The 22,398-nt window shown below is 31.7% G+C and overlaps 1 protein-coding gene across 1 annotated transcript in view; it reads left to right on the top strand.

The window, feature by feature from the left end:
* Positions 1-11,796: 11,796 nt before the first annotated feature.
* The window catches only part of ds (dachsous cadherin-related 1), a 222,397-nt gene continuing 211,795 nt past the window's right edge, over positions 11,797-22,398 (top strand). The window contains exon 1 of the mRNA XM_075369073.1: positions 11,797-11,973. Coding sequence (XP_075225188.1) covers positions 11,829-11,973 — 145 coding nt within the window. The 5' untranslated portion in view covers positions 11,797-11,828. The remainder of the gene's footprint in view (positions 11,974-22,398) is intronic.

A 22,398-nucleotide genomic window follows, 5' to 3' on the forward strand; every position in this document is an offset into this window, starting at 1 on the left:
GTTATTTGATAAATTATGAAATGCACTTTAATTTGGTATATGTCATTAGCGAACTAAATTTTTTCTCTAAAACTTCGTGTACAGCAAATATTAAACTCGTAAGTATATTAACGCTTTTGTTAATATTTCATTAACAAATTTATAAAACAAATATTATGATTTGTACATAAAAATTTTAACGTACGACTTAAATCATTATTAATGTGACGCGTCTTTATGTCGTAAACGTCTTATAAATTATAACGATAAAATGTTTCGTCTTTACCAAATTTTTTTACAACTTTATTAAATTTTAAGGGTCGATAGTAGAGTTTCAGGTTATCAGGCAAAGAACTGTGATTTTTTTTTCTATAATATTTATGTCTGTAAAGAAAATTTTATTTTACTTCGTTACAGTGCTTTAAAACAGACTGTAAATCCCATAAAATTCAATAGTACTTGTTATCCGGTTTGAAATCAACGATTATCGATAAAAATGCTACTAAACTGAACTTCTAAAGCTAAATTATAACGGTATATGGCCACTTCGTGTCCTAATCTATTATAAAACTGATAACCCTACCTCTTATCAATAGATTCACTAGGAAAAACGGAAATTGAGAAGTTTAGATCGAGCTGGCTGAGATAGATATTTAAACTGGTTGAAATTTCGACAATATTTACTTCTATTACAACCGTCCTTTAATTACGGACTGCTGAAGAAAAACGTGTTAGTTTAGCATTAAAATCTACTTTTAATAGTATTTCTTACCTTGTAATAGCATTTTTGTTCTTCACAATTTATATATATGTGTTTGTATATATATATATCGGGTTGAAAAGTAACTTACATCCTCCTTTAACTTTTTTTATAATCGAGATAACTGGCTGCGGTTTGCGGCATTCTTTCTTGGACCTAGGGCTACTTCAATGAACGTATATTACGCTCTTTGAATTTTGGGCGGCGAGAGATGTGAGGGCAACTCTAAAATTTGAAAAATTTTTAATTAATTTTTTCAATTTTTACATTTACGGTCGTCATTTTGGTTTAAGTAGTCGATTTTATTGATACCGTTTTGTTTGTCTCGCAGAGACCTTTAAAACAAGGTATCGCTTGATCGTATGTCCCGCTTAAAATCTTTGAGCCACCCCTACCCACCGCGCCACCCTGAAGACCGAATACTGTAAATTGGGACTTAATGAGGTAATCTATATTACCGGAGAAGATTTCCAAAAAGAAAATCGGAATATATTAATAACTAAAACCTAAACGAGAGTGTACGACCGTATTTTTAGCTATCTGAAACAAATACAGTTTTGGCTCCCATTTTGGATCAGGCGACAAGAATTTAGTTTTAATCGTATCATTTTTCGTCTCATCGAGCTCTTTAAAATTATAAATCAAATGACCATTGGCCCGTTTGAAATTTTTGAGTCGCCCCCAACAATCCGCAGAAGAGTTAAAAGGAGTTCCCCGCCAAATCAAAAAGTTAAATTTACGTTCATTGAAGTAGACCCTCGGTGAAAGAAAAATTGCCGCAAATCGCATCCAGTTATCTCGATTATAAAAAGATTTTAGAAGCTACTTTTCAGCCACCCTGTATATATAGCTTAATATATTAAATTACATAAAGTTTTTATATTAAAAAGAATATTTCCTTTATATATTGTATTTTAGTATTAACGTTAATTAATTTTAATATAAGATTAAAGTTAGTAGTACTGTTTTGTTTTCTTTGAGTTTTAAATGTAATATTTTGACTATGTTTGTAAATGACGATTTAAATATATTTTTAAAATCCTTTTATATATTTTTAAAAAAGCTTTTCTTCTGATGATGTGTGAAAACCGATACCTCTGGTTTTTTTTTCTTTAGCAACAATTCTTTTAATTAAGCCATTAATGAACCGGGTAAATTTCAATAATGGATATTTATTTATTTTTTAAACTTAACATTAATATATCAATTTAATCTGCATGTAGCCGATCTCCGTGGCCGAGTAGATAATGTCTCAGAAATCCTTGCGGAGGATTCCGGGTTCGAATCCCGGTCACGAATGGCATCTTTTCATACGCTACCTGTTTGCACCGGGCTAATAAACCGTAGCTGTTGATGCCCGTTCTTTCATAACGAACAAAGAAAAAAAAAATGCTTTTTGAAAAAACTGGGAAAAATAAAAAAATAAATTTTTTTTAATATAAATATACGTCTGGTTATTTTTTTATTATTATTATATTTTTCGTTAAAATTAATCATCTGCAATAAGAAAATATACTCGGAAAATATATTTTCCTACAAATATGTGCCGAGATTGTCAAGGAGATAAATAAATAAATCAAAGAAAACGATAAGATAACTACGTAGTACGTTAGGCCTACAACTATAATAATATTATAAGATTATAGAATGCATATTTTCTTTATTAAATACTTCATAAGAACCATTAATTTCATTCTTACGATAGGAGATCAGTAGACTTGATTAAGGGATATTCAATTTATAAATAAATACATTATACGCCGCTATAAATATGTGTGTGTGTGAATCTGTTTCATACTAAATACCGTAACAAGATATCTGTAAAAGCATTTAACTTTAGTTTTACACGGATCGAGGAAGTAATAAATAAATCGATCGGAAAGAAAAGTAAAAGAAATTAAGAGTCGATAGGACTACGATGTCGAGATTCTTAAGAATACTAGGTTTGCATGGTCAGCCGAGCAGAAAGTAAATGAAAATGTAATAATTCGTGATTTTTCTCTCTTTCTATGTGTTGAGATATATATATATATATATATAGGTCTATGTATAAGCCTATTGATGTGACGAGTAAGGTCGGCCGTAATAGTCTTGACTTAAAACACAGCGGGGGTGTCTCAGTGCGTTTGTTATCGACTTGAAGACTATAATATTAACTTTAAATATAATTGCTCCCAAGTCACAAACATAGGGTATACATAGACATACATATTATACAAACAAGCAAATAATTCCCAAGTAAACAAACCGACAGTTCGATCAAACCTGTTTGCTTTAAAAGAAGAAAAAGAAAATAATAATAATAATGATGATGATGATGATGATGATGATGGTGAAGAAGAAGAAGAAGAAGAAGAAGCCAAGATGTCCGATAATTTAATATTGCCACCGTATAATGACCGTAACTGAAACTTTATACTTCTGTATATTTTTTTTTATTTTATTATTTGTAATACGATTTTTCATCAACATCGTACCTCTCAAATATCAGTTTAATGTTTTAATTCAAAAGGTCTTGCTATATATATATATATATATATATATATTATATAAAGAACAATTTTTTTTTTCATTTTCCATACATATTTATTTATATGTGGAATTAAATATATTTTATGCATGTAAAATATAAATGATATTTTTCCTACCGTTAATGATTATTATATCTTAAACAAATTATTTCTTTAGAAATGTTTTAATATTATTTTATTATAGATATAATAACAACTTATTACATAAATGAATGTATTTATTAATATAATAAAAACTATTTTATTTAAATTTTAATGTTTTATCGTTGTAAACGGTGTTGTCTAAAACATTTATCTGATTAAATCTTTGTTATTTTGTAAGATAATAATTGAGATTATAATCTCGTGTTTTACATACATTTCTCGTTTATTATGTAAGTCATTTAAATTAATATTTTCCTTACTTACGCTACTTATTGATTTAATCTCTGTATCTGCCTATGATTTTTTATTAGTTTTGTAATTCATTTTTAGAAATACTCTAAAATATTATTCTATTTATAAAAGTATTCTATTTCATACAAAATTTAGGTCCGTAATGTTAACAAACCGTTTTCTCTTCTCCTTCATAATCTTTCGTTTTTCTTCTTCGTTATATAGTTTTTTATCAAATTGTTGATTTTTACAAGCCCTCATTATATATCATAAGCTATAAGAAGAATCGTTAAGCGCGTTTAGACTTGCGAATCGAACTTGTAATGAACCGTTCGTAAACGGTTCGCGATGCGCTTGCGGGTTTCGTTTTCACAAAAAACTTTTCGTACTCGATTCATTTTAAGAGCATCCAGTTGTAAACACACCGTGTGGCATTGTATTAAGCTGTCTGGAAAGCGTACAAATTATACGTTTTGATATTTTACGATCGATGTTTTCATTCGCCCGAATGAATCGAGTTATTTTTCGAATTAATTACACGGTAGCTATAATTAAAGTTATATCGATATTGACAAAAGCACGATAGACGTAAATTATATAGATACTGATGAGGACTAAGAAATCGAGCCTTTCTTTTTTTTTAACCCACCGGGTTGGTCTTGCGGTGAACGCGTCTTCCAAAATCAGCTGATTTGGAAGTCGAGAGTTCCAGCGTTCAAGTCCTAGTAAAGGCACTTACTTTTATACGGATTTGAATACTAGATCGTGGATACCGGTGTTCTTTGGTGGTTGGCTTTCAATTAACCACGCATCTCAGAAACGGTCGAACTGAGAATGTACAAGACTACACTTCATTTACACTCATACGTGTCATCTTCATTCATCCTTAGTATTATCTGAAAGGTAATTACCGGAGGCTAAACAGGAAAAAAAATAAAGAAATCGAGCCTCCCGTTACATTATTACACTAACACGATTGCACACGCTGCAGTAAAAACTTAATACTACCGATTGCAGCTAGGGTAGCTCTTACGCCGAACGTGATATACGAATAACCGCCGGCGAGCCGAACCGACGATGAAGAAACGGCAGTTGTTATTTAGCGGCTGAGTCATTATATCGTCTCGCGAGGACAATACGGCTACACTTGTAATGATTAGTGGTGAAATCTTAGCGATATGTAGTTTAAACGAAAAAAGAAACTAACGGCGGACTAAACTGTTCAAAAAAATGCTGACGTGTGGGGGGGATAGCTGATGCTAGAAACGATATCACAATGCATAAGTACACAAAAATCTATAAAAATGCGACTTCTGATTTTAATGATCTGATGTGCAACGTAGGACATCCGGTTTTCCCTCCGATATCGTCCTTTTTCACGTTTGTTCGATAATGATTTTCATATTTCTGATCTCATTACAGGAGATTGCTTTCATAAATTTCTACGAGCTGCAATTTTCATTTTCTGCCTCTGCTTCACTATAATTAGTATTAATTAATTGAAAAATATAAATTAACATTTATTAATAAATAATTGTAAATTAAATCGCACGGAACCGGTCGCGAAAATGTACACGCTATAAATCTACCATCGCGCTGCCTAAACTAGAAATAAGAATCCCTTTGTGTTCGTCGTAAAAACAGACTACAGACGGATCGGTTCAAAAACAGTTTGTTCGGCGCTCTAGACACCGTCCTAATTACTCGAGTGTGATTCACGAACGGTTAATTGATTCACGGTTAATAACAGGTTCAACTACCAAATCTATACGCATCTTTAGACAACTTTTCAATAGTTAAAAATAGAAAAATTAAACTTTCTAAATGTTCTTATCTGATCTAATTTTCGGTATGATACGATCACACTCTCCAGCATCTATGCTAAAATAGATGCATTCATAAATTTTATTATTTTTTTTTTTTTTTAATATTTCAACGTTGAGAAAATATTTAACAAGTTTTTAAATCTTAAAGTTTTAAAAATATCTTTTAGTTCTATAAGTTTTAAAAATTAAAAAACAAGACTGGCAAAAAAATAAAACTAAAAAAAATAGGACGTCCGCCCTTTTGGTTAGGGTTGTCATAATCCGTAGATTTTTATGTCCAATTTTTTTTACAACCCTACTTTTTTTTTTGTAAATATTCGACGTTCCTTCTAATTATCTTACTGCAAAATTTCATAAAGATTCAAAGATGCATTAGTTGTAACTACCATCACAAACATACAAATAGGTGAACTGCCAAAACGTCGACTTGAAACAGGACCTTATTTTGTTCGGTGAATTGAAAGTTTTGTAGTATATTTTTAATCGGTGAAAAAATCTTTTAATGGAATAAAAATAACATTTTTTTTTTTTTTTTAGGAAGTAATTGATTTCTTTTATTTTTACTTTCTTGTACGAAGTAAAGGAAGTATTGTGATGGCGAAAAATTTCGGTTTTCAGATTTCAACGGAAATATCCATTTTTACCAGTTTCGGCGTGACGTCCGTACTTACGTATGTATCTCGCATAACTCAAGAACGATTAGCCGTAGGAAGTTCAAATTTTAGATTTAGGACTGCTGTGACATTTAGTTGTGCATCTCCTTTTGATTGCAATCGACTGGATTAAAAGCGTCCATAAAAAGCCAAAAATTAAAAAAAAAATCAGCATTTTTGACTTTTTATTCTGAAGTAATAAGTGCTCATAGAGAGCTTTTCAACTATATACCTTAAGTGGTACTTATTTTCATCGGTTCCAGAGTTATAGCCAAATAATATTTTAATTAATGAAATATTGGGTAGTAGGGGAAGGCACATCGGTTTTCAATAGTAACAAAAAAAAAAAATATTGGAAGTTATTAATGAAATAAAATTTTACGTACTTTTCATTTAAAAAAAAATATGTGTGTGTAATTTAATAGGCGTACAAGGAAGTCATGTGCTGTTCACATCATATTTTTTTATTGTAGGCTTTAACGCTATTTATTGTCAATTAATTGAATTAATTCAATTAGAAGAATAATTTATAATTAATTTGTTTTAATTAAAATAGACAATTTTTTTTTAATAAAGTAGATATTGAAATCGTTATCAAAAATGATCCTGAATACTTAACGTTACTTGTTTAAACTCAGAACAAATGTAAGGGAATAAAATCAGCAGTGTTACATTAGCGTATTTTTAAAAATTCGGAATTTGCATAGAAGTGATTATCCATTCTGACTGTATTTCGAATATAAGATGATTCTTTGATTTTTAATTGTAAACGTAACGATGTTGGGAGAAAGTAGCGATATGTCATTACACGATTCAACCGATAAATGATTTATTTACCGATAGCTTTCTTATTTAAATGCTTATATGAAATTTCATCTTAATATACACTACATAACCATTTATTTACCGGCATGTCATTTACATCTTAAAATATTATACGTTATTTTTATTTTTTATTTATAATATAAATCAATTTTCGAATGGTATTTATCCATTTTTAATAGGTTTGTCGGTTAAACAATGTGCTACTTAATAGGTTTCGACATTCACGTTCATTTTGTTATTCTTTTCGTATCGCCTACATTTATATTTATTATATAGTTGCGTTATATCTTTACCGGTGAGTTTGAAGGTCAGTTTTTCGTTTATTATAACGGTAAAAGATCGAGTTTAGTCTTTGATTTTTTTGTTTAATTTTCAGGATAAGCTAATTAAATTTAATTTTACTCCTGAAAATCTTCTTTACAGAAATTGAAAAAAATTATAGAAATATGGCTGTTTGACTATCGTAACACAACTTATGTCCACGTGAAAAAATTCTAAAAATATATCCCTAACAAGTTAATAATCTTTCATTAATCCTTGCCTAGGCGAAGATGTCTATTGTTGACCAACGGTTTTCCAATTATCGACCGCTTTACAAATAATAGTTTTTTTCAGTTAATTTTTCTCATAAATTCAATGAACTTAACACTTTACTCACCAATTATAAAATTAAATAGTGCCATCGGGCCTCCAATTTGTTTATCGCTTAGTTCCCTGTCAGCTATTATTTAAATTTACGGTCTGTTACATTACGTATATGGTAAAATTTCTTACCGAAAAATTTTTTTTACAAAAACCTTCATTAATCAAAAAAATAGGCCTAAATGTCAATTACGATCATTTTTTTCGGTGTGATATTTCTTGAAAAAATGTTGTGTTTATAAACCCAGGTTTCTGGAACGTTAGGAGTAGATCTATCTTGGGGTTCAATTATTTCGTTTCTACCTTCACTTGCACTATTTTTTTTTTTGTCTTCAGTCATTTGACTGGTTTGATGCAGCTCTCCAAGATTCCCTATCTAGTGCTAGTCGTTTCATTTCAGTAAACCCTCTACATCCTACATCCCTAACAATTTGTTTTACATACTCCAAACGTGGCCTGCCTACACAATTTTTCCCTTCTACCTGTCCTTCCGATATTAAAGTGACTATTCCAGGATGCCTTAGTATGTGGCCTATAAGTCTATCTCTTCTTTTAACTATATTTTTCCAAACGCTTCTTTCTTCATCTATTTGCCGCAATACCTCTTCATTTGTCACTTTATCCACCCGTCTGATTTTTAACATTCTCCTATAGCACCGCATTTCAAAAGCTTCTAATCTTTTTTTCTCAGATACTCCGATCGTCCAAGTTTCACTTCCATATAAAGCGACACTCCAAACATACAGTTTCAAAAATCTTTTCCTGAGATTTAAATTAATTTTTGATGTAAACAATTTATATTTCTTACTGAAGGCTCGTTTAGCTTGTGCTATTCGGCATTTTATATCGCTCCTGCTTCGTCCATCTTTAGTAATTTTACTTCCCAAATAACAAAATTCTTCTACCTCCATAATCTTTTCTCCTCCTATTTTCACATTAAGCGGTCCATCTTTGTTATTTCTACTACATTTCATTACTTTTGTTTTGTTCTTGTTTATTTTCACGCGATAGTTCTTGCGTAGGACTTCATCTATGCCGTTCATTGTTTCTTCTAAATCCTTTTTACTCTCGGCTAGAATTACTATATCATCGGCAAATCGTAGCATCTTTATCTTTTCACGTTGTACTGTGCACTTGTACTTGCACTATAATTGTCTAAAATAGCATTTTCTTGATCACTTTCGTGGTTTTTTTTTATAGTTTTATTTTTCTTCAAAATTATAATCAGGATCTTCTTCGCTCTTATCATTAAACTCATTTTCTATATCAAAATCGGTTAAAAAACTGTTAGAATGATTCGTTGTTGCCGTGCCGATTCGCGTAAAACGTTACCTCACTTCGAGAACGTAATTAAACGCAAAACGATATATTTTCGATTATATCAATATTGAACATCGATATTACGTGGATTTACGATCTTACAAACAAATGTCAGTTCGTTTTTGAATCGCTGCGGATAGCCGCTGTTAGTTAAAAATGTCGAGCCGTACTCGACAAAGGAGCGGTACCGGTAAATTATGATGTCAAACTATTCGACAAAAGAGTGCAGAAGGTCTATGATTAAATAAAATGTCGGGTATAGTAATTAAAGATAAACGTTATTATTTGTAATTGTGCAGGAGAAATTATATTAAAAAAACCGTTTAAAATAACGATAGCAAAAATTACTGTAAGGATCACATAATTACTGCTACTGCAATTTATCTGCCAGTAACAAAACGATGGTCGGCCAATAATTTTCTTCTCGTAAAAGTTACTGTTTATAGCAGGAAAAGTTAATGTATATTAACCGCTACTTTTCGAACCGGCTGGAAAAATTTAATCGCAATATCGTTTACAAACGTCACTATACGGACAAAATCAGATCGAGTGCCAGGGACCAGCCGACAGACAGAACACCATGCGGTGGTGACAAACGTAGAGCTGTTGTAATATAGGAACGGCTAGTTTTTTCAGTATCATACAGTTTTCTTATTCGCTTATCGAAATAAACGTAAAGGTTTTTCACTTTTAGAAATATCGTTTCCTTTATCAAATGTTCCTTTATGTTCCGTTGATCAGAAGTTAACCGACTTCTGTCTAGGCGGTGAGGAAATATTACTTATTAAAAAATTAACGGGACAAAGTTTTTGATTTTTTTATATTTCCAACGTTGACGGTAGAACAAAAGTATATTATACGCCTGTATTGAAAATGCTATTTTTTTTAGAAATTTGACTAAGAAAACTTTACCGGTTTTTTGCCGCGTAAAAAATAATATCAAGGAAATAACTATTATAAATTACACCGCTCGGCGCCTTCCGAGATAGACTCCAGCGATTTGGCTTGGTTGATTCAGGTGTGTGTCCAGATTGTGAACAACTAGATCACGTATACCGTGTAATTTACGAATGCGCGAAATACGAAATTCTGCGCACGGCGACTATTTGTCGGGTCTACATTAGATCTCTATGAGAACTGGAAAAATCGGGCCGAATGGGTAATCGTTGTAAATTTCATCGGATACCTGGCAAGAAAACGGATTTCCGAGCGAATTTAGGGTTCTTGTGTCGTGGTTTTGCTGTTTTATTACGAGGTTTGATGCTTTTGAAGTTTTTTGTTTATTTACTTTTATTTTTAAATTCATTTTTATTTTTTTGTTTTGTGTTATGTTATGTTGCGTGTTGAACTCAACTCCTAACGTATCGGCTAGATAGGTTGTTGTGTTTTTAATTTCAGTTCCTTTATGTCACTCGGTCTTGTTAAAGACTCGACATAGATGTTTTTTTGTTTTTTTAACGAGTTCATTTCCTAATAGTACACCGATGGAAGTATCACACGTGGTATTCACATCGGTGGCATCCTGAATGAGACAACAACAAGTCAGAGAAATGCATTTTGCCGGGGTTCTGAAGATGATCTCCAGTAAAGCCCATAAAGGCTACGTACGGAGAAGATGGTGTAGCAACCGGAACTGCCACATGAAGAGTGCCTTCCCGTACGGGGTCAGAATGCTCGTAAAAGCGATCCCACTGAACAATTAAAAAAATCAATTTTTTCAACTTTTATTACAGAAACGAAATGTAAATTTAAAAAACCCTTTTTTTCTATTTCTAATGTGTACGTTGTAATCTGTTCGACGTGTGAACAATAAGCGATCCCTTAGCCAATGAGATGGGGATTATATATATGACATGTAAATGAGGTGTAATATTTTTGCAGAGTAAGGTAAGTCATTGTAGAGACGTTTCGTTAATCGAATCCCGACCACCAATGTACACCTGTATCCAGCGTCTAGAATTCTAGTCCGTATAAAAGTTTCAAGTAGTTTTTTAATTCAAAATATATATTACATTAATCCGGTTTGAATAGGAATATTTAAATCCTTTACTAGGATTTGAACCTCAGAACATCTGACCTCGAAAATCAGTTGTTAAACTACCGATTTGCGACGACGATTTTACCGCTTGATGGGATAAAATAAATACAGTATGGCCGATCTCCGATGCGGAGTGGCTGCTTCTTTGCCTACCGTTCGGAGGTTTTGAGTTCGAGTCCCGATCAGGCGCGGCATTTTTATCCCACCTACAAAAAATTAATTTCATTATCATCTATCGGCAGATGGTATAACGTAGCCGGCCAGAACAAAACGGAATACAAAAGTAGTTTAATTGCTGTTAAGTGTTAAGGGTTTCTTCTTTCCTTCAAGTCAATTAAAACAACATTCACCCTATTCATACCTGTTCTTAAGGAACAGATTGGAAATATTTAATTATTAAAAAAAAATATATATATATATATATATATATATATATATATATATATATATATATATATATATATCAAAATATTGTTATATCATGATTTAATATGATTTATATAAAATTTATATAAATTGAAAAGAGACCTTAGTTAGCAAAGAATAGAATGTAGACTAATTTTCCGTAATAAATGATGCAACGGTTTTTTTTAATTTATTTTCTCTATTTCAATCAATTTTCTTTTCACAATAAAAAACTAAATAATAAAATTATATTATTATAAAAAGGGTTAAATTTTACTTTGAAGTCTAATGCCGGCAAAAATCAATGACATCATCGCCTTTTTTTACACATTTTTATTTACATTTCAAAACTACGTACTCTGTGTTTGCGCTTATTTCTTTTTCTTAGTCTTTATCTGAAATTTTTAACTTAAAAACATTTTTTTTTTTTTTTTGCAGGTATCTGCTACCGATCCGGATTGTGGAGTAAATGCCATGGTGAATTATACGTTAGGAGAAGGTTTCGCTCGTACAACTCAATTTGAAGTGAAGAGTGTCAGTGGAGAAGTCTGTATTCTGGGAGATTTGGATTACGAGACGCGAAACGCCTACGAGTTTCCAGTCATCGCAACAGATAGAGGTGAGTACATATAACCCCTTCAGTATACAGGTACCCTTCTGCGTTCCGCAATAGCCTTACTCAGCAATTAATTATAAAATACCATTATAAAGATACTTTATCAATAAATGAATACCTCAATACTTATTTAATATATATATATATATATATATGTATATATTAAAAGGTTGTCTTTTTTTATTGAAACACCCATCACAAAATATGTTATTAATGTGTGCAAGGCTATTACAAGTGCTGCATTATATTCAGTCATTTAAAATCTTTTCTTTCATAAATGTATTTAAGAATTTGAGATTAGAAATTACTTTCTTTAACGCATTAGTGTGACTGGAAACATCGGTTTCATTTATTCGTTTTTCAATAACGTAATTGATGTACTTATTGGTAAAACTTAATGTAAAGCGCTGACGGTGTAATTTGCATCTAATTTATTTTACATTTATGTCGATAAGTACGTATTATACGCTATACAAAAAATAAAATGCTCAATAATAAATAAATAAAAATAATGATATTTAACTATTCAGTATTCGATAAAATAAAAACGGTGAGTTTTTATTTTAGGTAACTTTTTTAAAAAAACGTTTTTGGCTTCACCGATAAGAAGAGGAATCGAACCTAGGACCTGTAGTTTTATAGTTAGCGATATTACTCCTTCTAAGGCATAGAAATAGTCTTATTTTCAGCGATTACTACTGTTTAAGCAATAATATTTGTTTGTTTTTTCGTTTTCTGTATTCTTTTGTTTTTTTTCTACTACTTCATTAACATTTTAAAAGGGAGGGCTTGTTAATAATAAATTATCTAAGAATAAAATTGTGACTCAGATCTGCCGTTTTCATTAGATTATAAAATTAGTCTTTTACACCAGTTCTTACGTAATTTTTAGTTCACGAATAAAATTCGTAAGTAAACAGCGAAGAAATATTTTTTGGAAAATTTTTTACATTATTTAGAGATTTCCAAATCTTTGTTATTTATTATAACGTAAATATTTTCATTCGTATCGCTTAAAGGTTATAAAAAAGTTTTGTAATTTAGTTTATTCTCTTAAGTATGGAATCAAATAAATAGTAACAAAGGAAAAATTACTTATTATATTTACAATCTAATCAAATAGAACAAATAAAAAGTGCTAGATGAAAATATATTGGTGGCAGTTTTTATTTTTTAATATTGGTGAGGCATAATATTAATGTTATTTATTTTCAAACTATTACAATTTGGAATACTTGAATAACTGAGTTTTTTAATAAAAATTCGTCGAGGTTTTACACTTTTTAATGTGCAAATTTAAATGTAACCTATTTCATTATGAGATTTTTTTTTTACTAACTTAGAAAAAATTTCTACCGGTTCTATATCTCTGTTTGAGATTGGCTGTTATTATTTGCTTTTTTGGATAAAAATACGATCAAAAGAAACGAATTAGCTTTAGAGTGTGTATTGGACTAGAGACAGTGAAGGTTATTTTAAAACAATTTAAAGAAACTGGTTCCTTTTCACCTCAAAGGAAGGCGATTGCACCCGTAATAAGAAAACAAATCCGACACAGAATCGGTTATTAATAACAAAAAGGAAACGATCCAAAATTATTTGCGTGACTAAATCGAGAATTAGCAGCAACTGGAAAAAAAGATGGCCGGAAGTTCATCGGCCGGCTAAAAGTAGCTTTATTACAGCGATGTGCAAAACTCTTTTGGATCAAATCATAGAAGACTGGAAAGATGTTATGTTTTCAGACGAGTCACATTTTTATGAATAGGACAAAGGGTTTCGTGCTGTAGAAAAGCATCAGATGAAAATACTTCACAGGCTTATATCTCTAAAAAAAATATTTTGGAGTTGTTTCACATTTAAAGGCTCTTGTTTATTACTTCCAGTAGATGAAAAGCGATGGATATATCAAGATTCTGAAGGAAAGGGTTGTGACAACTTCAAAAAATTCTTACAAGGTAACGGAATATTCCAACAAGGCTTGATGCTATATAAAGTGGAAAAAGGTTTCGAAGAACGAATCATTAAAGTGATCCCGTGGTCAGGCAAGTCCGTCTTCATTGTTTTTTTTCCTTTTAATACATTTTATTAAATAATAGATAATTCAATATAAATCTGCGAGTAAAACAAAAATATGTCACCACAAATCATTTTTTATATATGTATATAATACATTACAGATTTAAATTTTGTTTATTTTCTCTCTCTCTCTCTCTCTCTCTCTCTCTCTCTGTGTGTGTGTGTGTGTGTGTGTGTGTATATTTCTTTTAAAATATTAATGAAAAAATTCATAATATACTTAAGTTATTTAAAGAAATGCACGGCAGTGACATGTCCAACGAACTAAGCCCGTATATAAAATCAATAAATTACCTGTAAGACTATTACCGTATTACATTTATAATCGCACAGTAGTTGTAATATCGCATAAACTAACAAGCTTTTAAATTTTTCATTGGATTTCGTACAGGTTGAAGGATTTTGTTTCTTTCTCCGAATAAAAGATACCGCAGTCAGAAATATTATTATTCAGGGGATTATTGCCACGGAATTCACCGGCACGGGATCAGGATACCGGGTCCTTATTTCCTCGTTGTTTTGACAGTCGCTAGCCGGTCGGTTCGCCGGCTCGCGCACGCCTGTACGTATTCGGTGATTCGGTGAAGGTTACTAAAGGGTAGTGGGGAGAAAGATTTGAGGGGAAGGGAGGTGTGCTCGTTAGGAAAGTGTCACCGTTCCATCAGTCGTGTCCCACTGAAGTCATGATTTATCGAGTTAAATCAAATTAGCTACGCCCAACACACACGCAGGCCAATTAAGTCATTTTACCGACACCGACATTCCATCCGGCGAAAATAAACGACGTATTAGGTATGACTCTGTCTTTTATATGTTGAAAGGGTGGAGGGGGCCGAGTGAAGAAGGCAACAGACTTATTTCTCGGTATAGGACGCCGTGTTGGTGTGATTTTATACGAGAGAAAACATTGCACTCTCTCTCCGCGCGGATCGAGATGCATACAATCCCATACTATCCGGTCTCAGTCCGTCTCTTTCTCGGCACACAAATATATTACATGTAGCGGTCGTCCATCCCTGTCCCGTTGTTCGGTCGGTACTATCCTGGAATAGTTTCCTGGCGAGCAGTTCATCATACGGATCTATCTTTCTACTGCACCGAGACGCATATATTCATCTTCTCGCCTTTTTTATCATAAATATTACCGGAATGAAAGTTCTCGTCCGATGGACTTTTTTTATTATTTTTTTCTCTTACTCTGCCTTCCACGATGGAAATATGCGACTCTTCCTGGCTATAAAATAGTTGGAATTTGATCTTTGAACTTAGAAATAATATTATATTTATACTGTATCCGCGTTTTAGAAATTCACATCTTAATAAACTAGTCTATTGTTTTTTTTATTAATTTATTTTTGAAAATAAAAACCTTTATTATTTTAAAATGATTTTCTTTTAGATTATTTGTTTTAAATTATTCTGATTCGTATAAACATGTATTTATTAGTTATTAATAAACTAATATTTTACATTTAATTTGTCAGATAATAAAATAAAATATTATCGCTCATTATATTATATTATCACGTAAAATATTAATTGAAATATCGTAAACGTAATTTAAATACATATTTTCCTTTGTCGCGAGTTTTCTACGCGTGTATGTGTTTTTTAATATTTAAAAAATCTATTAACGCCTAAGATAAACAAAAAATACCTTATTAAACTTTGAACTTTCAAAAAAAATTTAAAATCTGTACTATTTATTCTAAATTAAAAAAAAAACGTAACTGTAAAATACTTTTCGTCTTCTTTTGATTAGTAGACGATTTAAACTTATTTTCATATCCCTTTTAAGACATCCATTTATAGATGTAAATTATTAGTTAGATTTTAATAAAAGAATACTATTGGCGAGTTCATAGAATGAACTTTAAAAGCTGAAGATAATGCAAAAAAAAAGGATCGGGCAGGATAAGTCGGCTGGTACACTTCCTTGTAATTAAATTCGGTTGGGACATTAGCCTTCGTAGATAAATATAATTTTTTTTATTTTATTATAAGCGATAAATATTAAAATGATATATATCGACTCGTAAATTTTGTAATTAATTAACATTAATCAATAAAAAAATATTTATAAACATTAATTTATATATACGGGTGTATAGAAAGAAAGACGTAATGTTACAGTCAAGTGTAATGTAGTTCCAAAAGATTATTTACCGTATTCTGTCCCAAAGTTTTTTTATGGAGTAATTTACAGGAATCTAACATTCCTGTCCTCCTTTTTAACATAACCCCTCGTAAGTTTTTCTTTAATGCCGGAGATTTATTATAAATATTCTTTGTAATTTTCATCGTCTATATGAAAAAAGTGTTTTTATCTTCGGAATAAAGTATTTTACTAATTTATTGTATTTTTTGTTGAGCTCTACCAGAAATAACGGTTAGCGAAATTTTTATCTTATTTTTAAAAATTGTTTGTTATCTTCGACCGGTTTTCCAGCTATTGCCGGGTCTGGATGCGTTTGCGTATGCAAGTGTAATTACTGCTACCGGCTTGTCAGGCCTGACGTAATCGCAGATATAGTACGACGTAAGTTTAAATGTACCAGTAAACGTGTATTCTAGACAGACTCAGGTCGACCGTTCCTGAAACGTGTGGTTAATTGAAACCCGGTCACCAAAGAACACCGGTATCGATAGTCTAGCATTCAAATCCCTTTTAAAGTTATTGCCTTTACGAGGACTCGAATATTAAAACTCTTGACTTTGAAAAATCAGCTGATTTTGCGATGACCGGTTTTAAAGATTAAGAAAGTAAATTTTTGTCGATTAAATATAATCGTATTTCATTGGTTTTATCTGATCAAAATAAAATTTTGCTATTTAAGATTAGATAATATTTCCGATCCAAATTTTCCAGTTATAGAATTCGTTTTTACACAATTTTTTTTTTTGGCTCGATGATATAGCAACATAAGCTTGAAGTTTGCGCTTGGGAATTAGAACTGGAAGTTTTTAGCGTATGAGAAATGTCTGACCGGGATTCGAAACTGGAACCTCCGGATGAAAGCCCGAGACGCTACCGCTTCGCCACGAGAATGATATAATTTATTTTAAAAATTGTTTTGTTTTTTGCAATCTTTTTAATATTATTAAAATTTTACTTTATTATAATGAAAAGAAACGAACGTGTTTTATTTTATTGCCGTTTTATCATCATCGATGAATCAGAAAAACCTTTGTTCCTTATGTTTGTGAAGACGCATGATTATAAACTACCTTTAAATCAGAAGGTAAGGACGCTCGCCGAATGAAATTGTACAACAGTACGTAAATCCCTTCTGGTTGTTTCTCAACACGATCCGATGGACCTTAAAGGCCGGTCGGTTATCGATAGTTCGTTCGACTTGTAACTCGATACGCATCTTAAATTCATTTCCATATGATTGAAAGTGCAGGAATCGATCCGGCAAAGATGTCAATGAGATTTCTAACCGGTAGTTGCGGCAGTAGACTCAAAACAACAAATCCATTCGCTTCTTGACGATCGGCGCTCCTTTATAATGAAATTCTCATCCCTAACACGATTTAGCAATTTTTCAACAAATTTCAGTGTTAACCTCGCGTCCGTAAATAATATACATACCTCTGAATTACTTGAATCGTGACGTATAAATTACTTAATTATAAACGGCGATAAACGGTTTTACAATTTTCTAATTAGCGAATGCTATCTCAATTCGAAAACGTTCTGCAAAAAAACATCCAAAAAAAAATCATCTTTCGACAAACCTAAGTCGCTCGGTGTCCTCACGACCCCTAAAAAATTTACATGTATTATCATCAACGGTATTTATCTTTCGTAAACGATAATTTTTAAAATTTTCACGGCTTTCCGATACCTGTATCAACGAATGTTCAGCAGTATCTCGTACTTTAGATAATCTCTGAATAATGTAGAATAAAGGGACCGAACAGAGTAGCCCCATTTTTCTTTTTCTGCCGCTATCATTACCTGTTTTATATACACAGCAGCTACTATATTGACCTGCATACTACTTTCTTTTTTTTGTGAATAAACCTGGCTAAGACCGTTCAGATCGATCGGGACGCATTCCGATAAAACACTTTAAGTATCGTCAAACTTTGTTCGTATCAGTTAAAAGAAATAAAAATTTTTGTCTCTTATCGACCGAAATTTATGCAACGATGCGGATTCATAAATTCCACGGTAACGTTCCCGTAAAGTAAAGAATTCGATTTCTATTTCTTTTTTATTATTCTAGCGATTTTATGTAGATTTCATAAGAAAGTTACCTATTGTAATGGGTACCACGATTCGACTTCGGACAATTTCAACATATCTTTGTTTCACATCCCCAGACCCGAAAAACCACCGTCAGTTCAAAAGTTTATATATACGAGTACATTTATACACATATATATATATATATATATATATATATATATTATTATTATTATTATTATTATGCTTTTACAGCCAACATGGGACCACTTAAGTCAATTTTAGTTGGATCTTTTCTGAGAAAAGCGTGTTATTTTACTCTTTCGAGCTGCCCAGTATTTCTTCATCCGTTCAGATCTTGCTTTCTTTTCTTCATCCGTAAACACCCTCTTCGTTGTATTTTGTCGTTTGTCTGTCTTTTGTTTAAATCTAATGCTTTTATCTTTTAGCTTTGTAATTTTTCCAGTTTTATTCTGTAGGTCGGTCAGGGAAATTCCCGATTCTTTCATATCTTCTCTAATTTCTTTGATCCATCCTACTTCTAGCTTTTGGAACCAGAGCTTTTCAATGATATTTCTTGACGGTCTTGTTTGCGGTGTCCTTATGAGATGACCGAAGAAAGAGATTCTTTTTTTCCGCATAGTATCAGTGACATATTTCTCGATACACCACCTCATTTGGCACAATCCACCATCGGCCTTCTTTTTGGTGTTTTTTATCGATACACGTTCTGACAATTCTCCTCTCTATTTTCAGAATTTTTTCAATTCGGTTTTTCTGAGTGATTTTGAAAAGGGTCTCGCTTCCGTAGGTGACTTCTGGCTGTACTACAGTTTTATAATGTTTAAGTTTTGTTTTAGCAGAAAGGCATTTTTTGTTATATGTTGACCAAGTTAATTTTTGGGATTTAATCATTTTATTTGTCCTGTTTGGATATATATATATATATATATATATATATATATATATATATATATATATATATATATCACTTTCTTGTGGATACGATAACCGCAATAATTTTGCACCAATCATTTTCAAATTGATACATAAAATATAACGACCCAAAATCTTGGTCGAGTTCGTTAATGGACAAAATCGGACCATAGGGGTGAAAATGGGGGAGCTTTTTTGAAAAAACTTATCTGTATAACTTTCTTAAGTAAAATATCGAATTCGTTTAAAGTTCCTACTAGTTTTTAGTTTTTGGATATCACCAACCATTGGCGCAGGGGGTGGAAAAAATGGGGCTTTCGAAGACAAAAAAAAATTCATACGTCCCTTAACTGGCACAGTATCGAATCGGTTTAAAGTGGTCGAATTTTTTCTCAACCACCGACTTGTGAAAATGTTTCATATGCAACCATTGTTGTATCCAGTTAATTTTAAGTTTTTCTTAACTTTAAGGCGGAAATCTCTTTTATCCCTTACTTAGCACTGCTGAAATCTATCTACGCATTCCGGTGTGCCGAAAGGGATTTTTCCTAAACGTATTAATCTCCCTTGTAATCTGTATTACTATAAATAACACCTTACTATAAATTAATTTCAAATATTAATATTTCATCCAAAATTATATCTACGTTTGATTATACAATTTAATTAATACGTGCTTCTCGATTAGACAATTTAAATAATATCGTTGTAATGTACGAAACATTATTACGATTTCACCCTCTTTTTCACGAAACTTCATTCGATTTCCATCGAAACTCAGTCGACCAAACACCAGTAACACATCGGCAGACGTAAATCGCTAACACGAATTTAAAGAGAGAGGTATACACCGGTACGGTTGTATCTCAACCGCTTCAAAAACCTAACCTATCGGGCATAATAGTCATGTTTCTTCCAGAAACATCGTTTTTGTTCTTATAATGTTTTTATAATTTCCTCGAATTAAGAGTTGTATGAATCGACAGTTATTCGCAGGAATAACATTTGCAATTAATCGTTATTAACGTTTTTACATCGCTATCGATCATTTCTCCCCCTTTATATAACCGATTGTGTTATTTATTTTATTTTTAGAATATTTTAAAGTTTAATTATATTCAAAATAATCTACTAAAGGGTTTTTATTTTTTGTTAATAACAATAATAATAATAGTAGTTTGCGTTATAAGTTTAATAACCGAACGTCTTTCTATTTTGGCATCTCTTTAATAACAAATAATAAATATATTTAACTAAAAAAATATTTTAAACGGTGAAAATCGATTAATTAAAAAGATAGCGGTCTAGGTTATGTTTAATAAAAAATAGAAGACAACAAACTAAATACGAAAAGAATTATTGTTAATGAACGTTTCGTTGAGTATTATTTCTTTTTATAGCGGTAGCAGCCCCCGTTGCCGAATGTCGAATCAGATATTTTTTTCTTTATTGTTATTGAAATGTTAAATGGGAAAATTTTATTGTCATTTTGATATACGAAAATTAGATGTGTCTATTCTATAATAAATAATATATTAATGCGTGTAATAAATATTCAGTTTAAATATACCGTGTACAGTACGATAACCGTTGTTGTTCGTATAGTCGGTTCGTTTAAAAAATATTATATTGAATTAAGTCGATGTCAGTAAAACTCTTTTTTCTTTCTTTTTGTTTATCGTCATATATTTTTAGTAAATTTATAGTTAATAAATGCGGACTCGTTTGAATTTTAACCGATTTAAAATATTATATTCGGGGTCGATGACAATTTTTCTTTTTGTTAGAAATATTGATGAAATCGAGTCGGCTAACGTTAAATAAATTTATTATAGAAATTTAAAATTTATTCTATAGTTAACTGGAATTTTGTTTGACGATAATTTTTGGCAGTTATTAACGTCTCGGTTTTCTTTGTAGCTTTGCCGGTCGTCGGAGAGCACGAGGAGCGAAGGTCGGGGTGGGTTCAGTAATTATTTTGATTGAGAGCAGTCGATTCACCGACTCGCTTATGCGATTTATACGGAGGCCATCTTATCAGCGTACCGTCGGGTGCATGTACGAGCGCGTATACTATTCTCGTCCACCGTCGAGTCAAGATAATAAAACAAAACACGAGATAAGATCGGTTTGGCCATATTTAGTACTCTTTGATGGGGTCTCAGACAATTTTATGACTCGCCTTCTTAAACGAAATGCCTACTTACTTAGTACTTAGTTCATGTCCGACTGTGCGCTCTTACTGTACGGGTTAGCGCGTAACTTCTCGTTCCATTCCGTCCGACAGTCGCTTACGTTTGCTATTTCTACCGTTCGACAGATGTTATTTGTACGATCGTGCTTGTCGTCTCGAGTTAAAGAGTACTTCATCGTTATCGTTATTAGTATATAATTTAACATCTTATTAACGCGTTTAAAATTACTCTCTTTTATTAGCTTTATGGAATATTACGTTACGATTTTCCTCTGGCTCTTTTCTCGGTTCTTTTCTGTTCCCGTGTTTTTAACCGGAAGGAGTATAGTAAATTTCTATATTCTCGATTTGTTTCCCTTTATCGCCCTCTATCCTCTTCGTATCTTTTCTATTACCGAATAAAACTGATTATTCTAATATTACGTGCCGTTAAACGATTTCTTTTCGTCACAAATCTTTCTCTTTCCTACCGGTTTTAAATATTTTCATTCAGAACGTTATATTAAAAAGGATTCTCGACGCTCGTTAGTAATTAACCGTAAACGTTTTACGGCAAATAAACCCGACTGAACGTAATTTAAAAGCTAATAATTTTTTTCAAGAAAAACGGACGCGTGATATATAAAATAAAAGGCGTAATAAGAGTGAAGAAATTAAATCCAATACGTATATTCAAATTCAAAACCATCCTTAATAAATAGTTTTGGATTCATTTTGTAAACTTTTGTCTTTTTATATTTCTTCTTTCTTTCTTTCTTTTTCCTGTTTAGCCTCCGGTAACTACCGTTTAGATAATTCTTCAGAGGATGATATGTATGAGTGTAAATGAAGTGTAATCTTGTACATTCTCAGTTCGACCGTTCCTGAGATGTGCGGTTAATTGAAACCCGACCGCCAAAGAACACCGGTATCCACGATCTAGTATTCAAATCCGTGTAAAAATAACTGGCTTTACTAGGACTTGAACGCTTGTCTTTTTATATTTAGATTTTCTTTTCAAAACTGTGATGTAAAAATCTAAATA

This window comes from Lycorma delicatula, chromosome 6 (assembly GCF_047948215.1).
Source record: "Lycorma delicatula isolate Av1 chromosome 6, ASM4794821v1, whole genome shotgun sequence".
Classification (NCBI taxonomy): domain Eukaryota; kingdom Metazoa; phylum Arthropoda; class Insecta; order Hemiptera; family Fulgoridae; genus Lycorma; species Lycorma delicatula.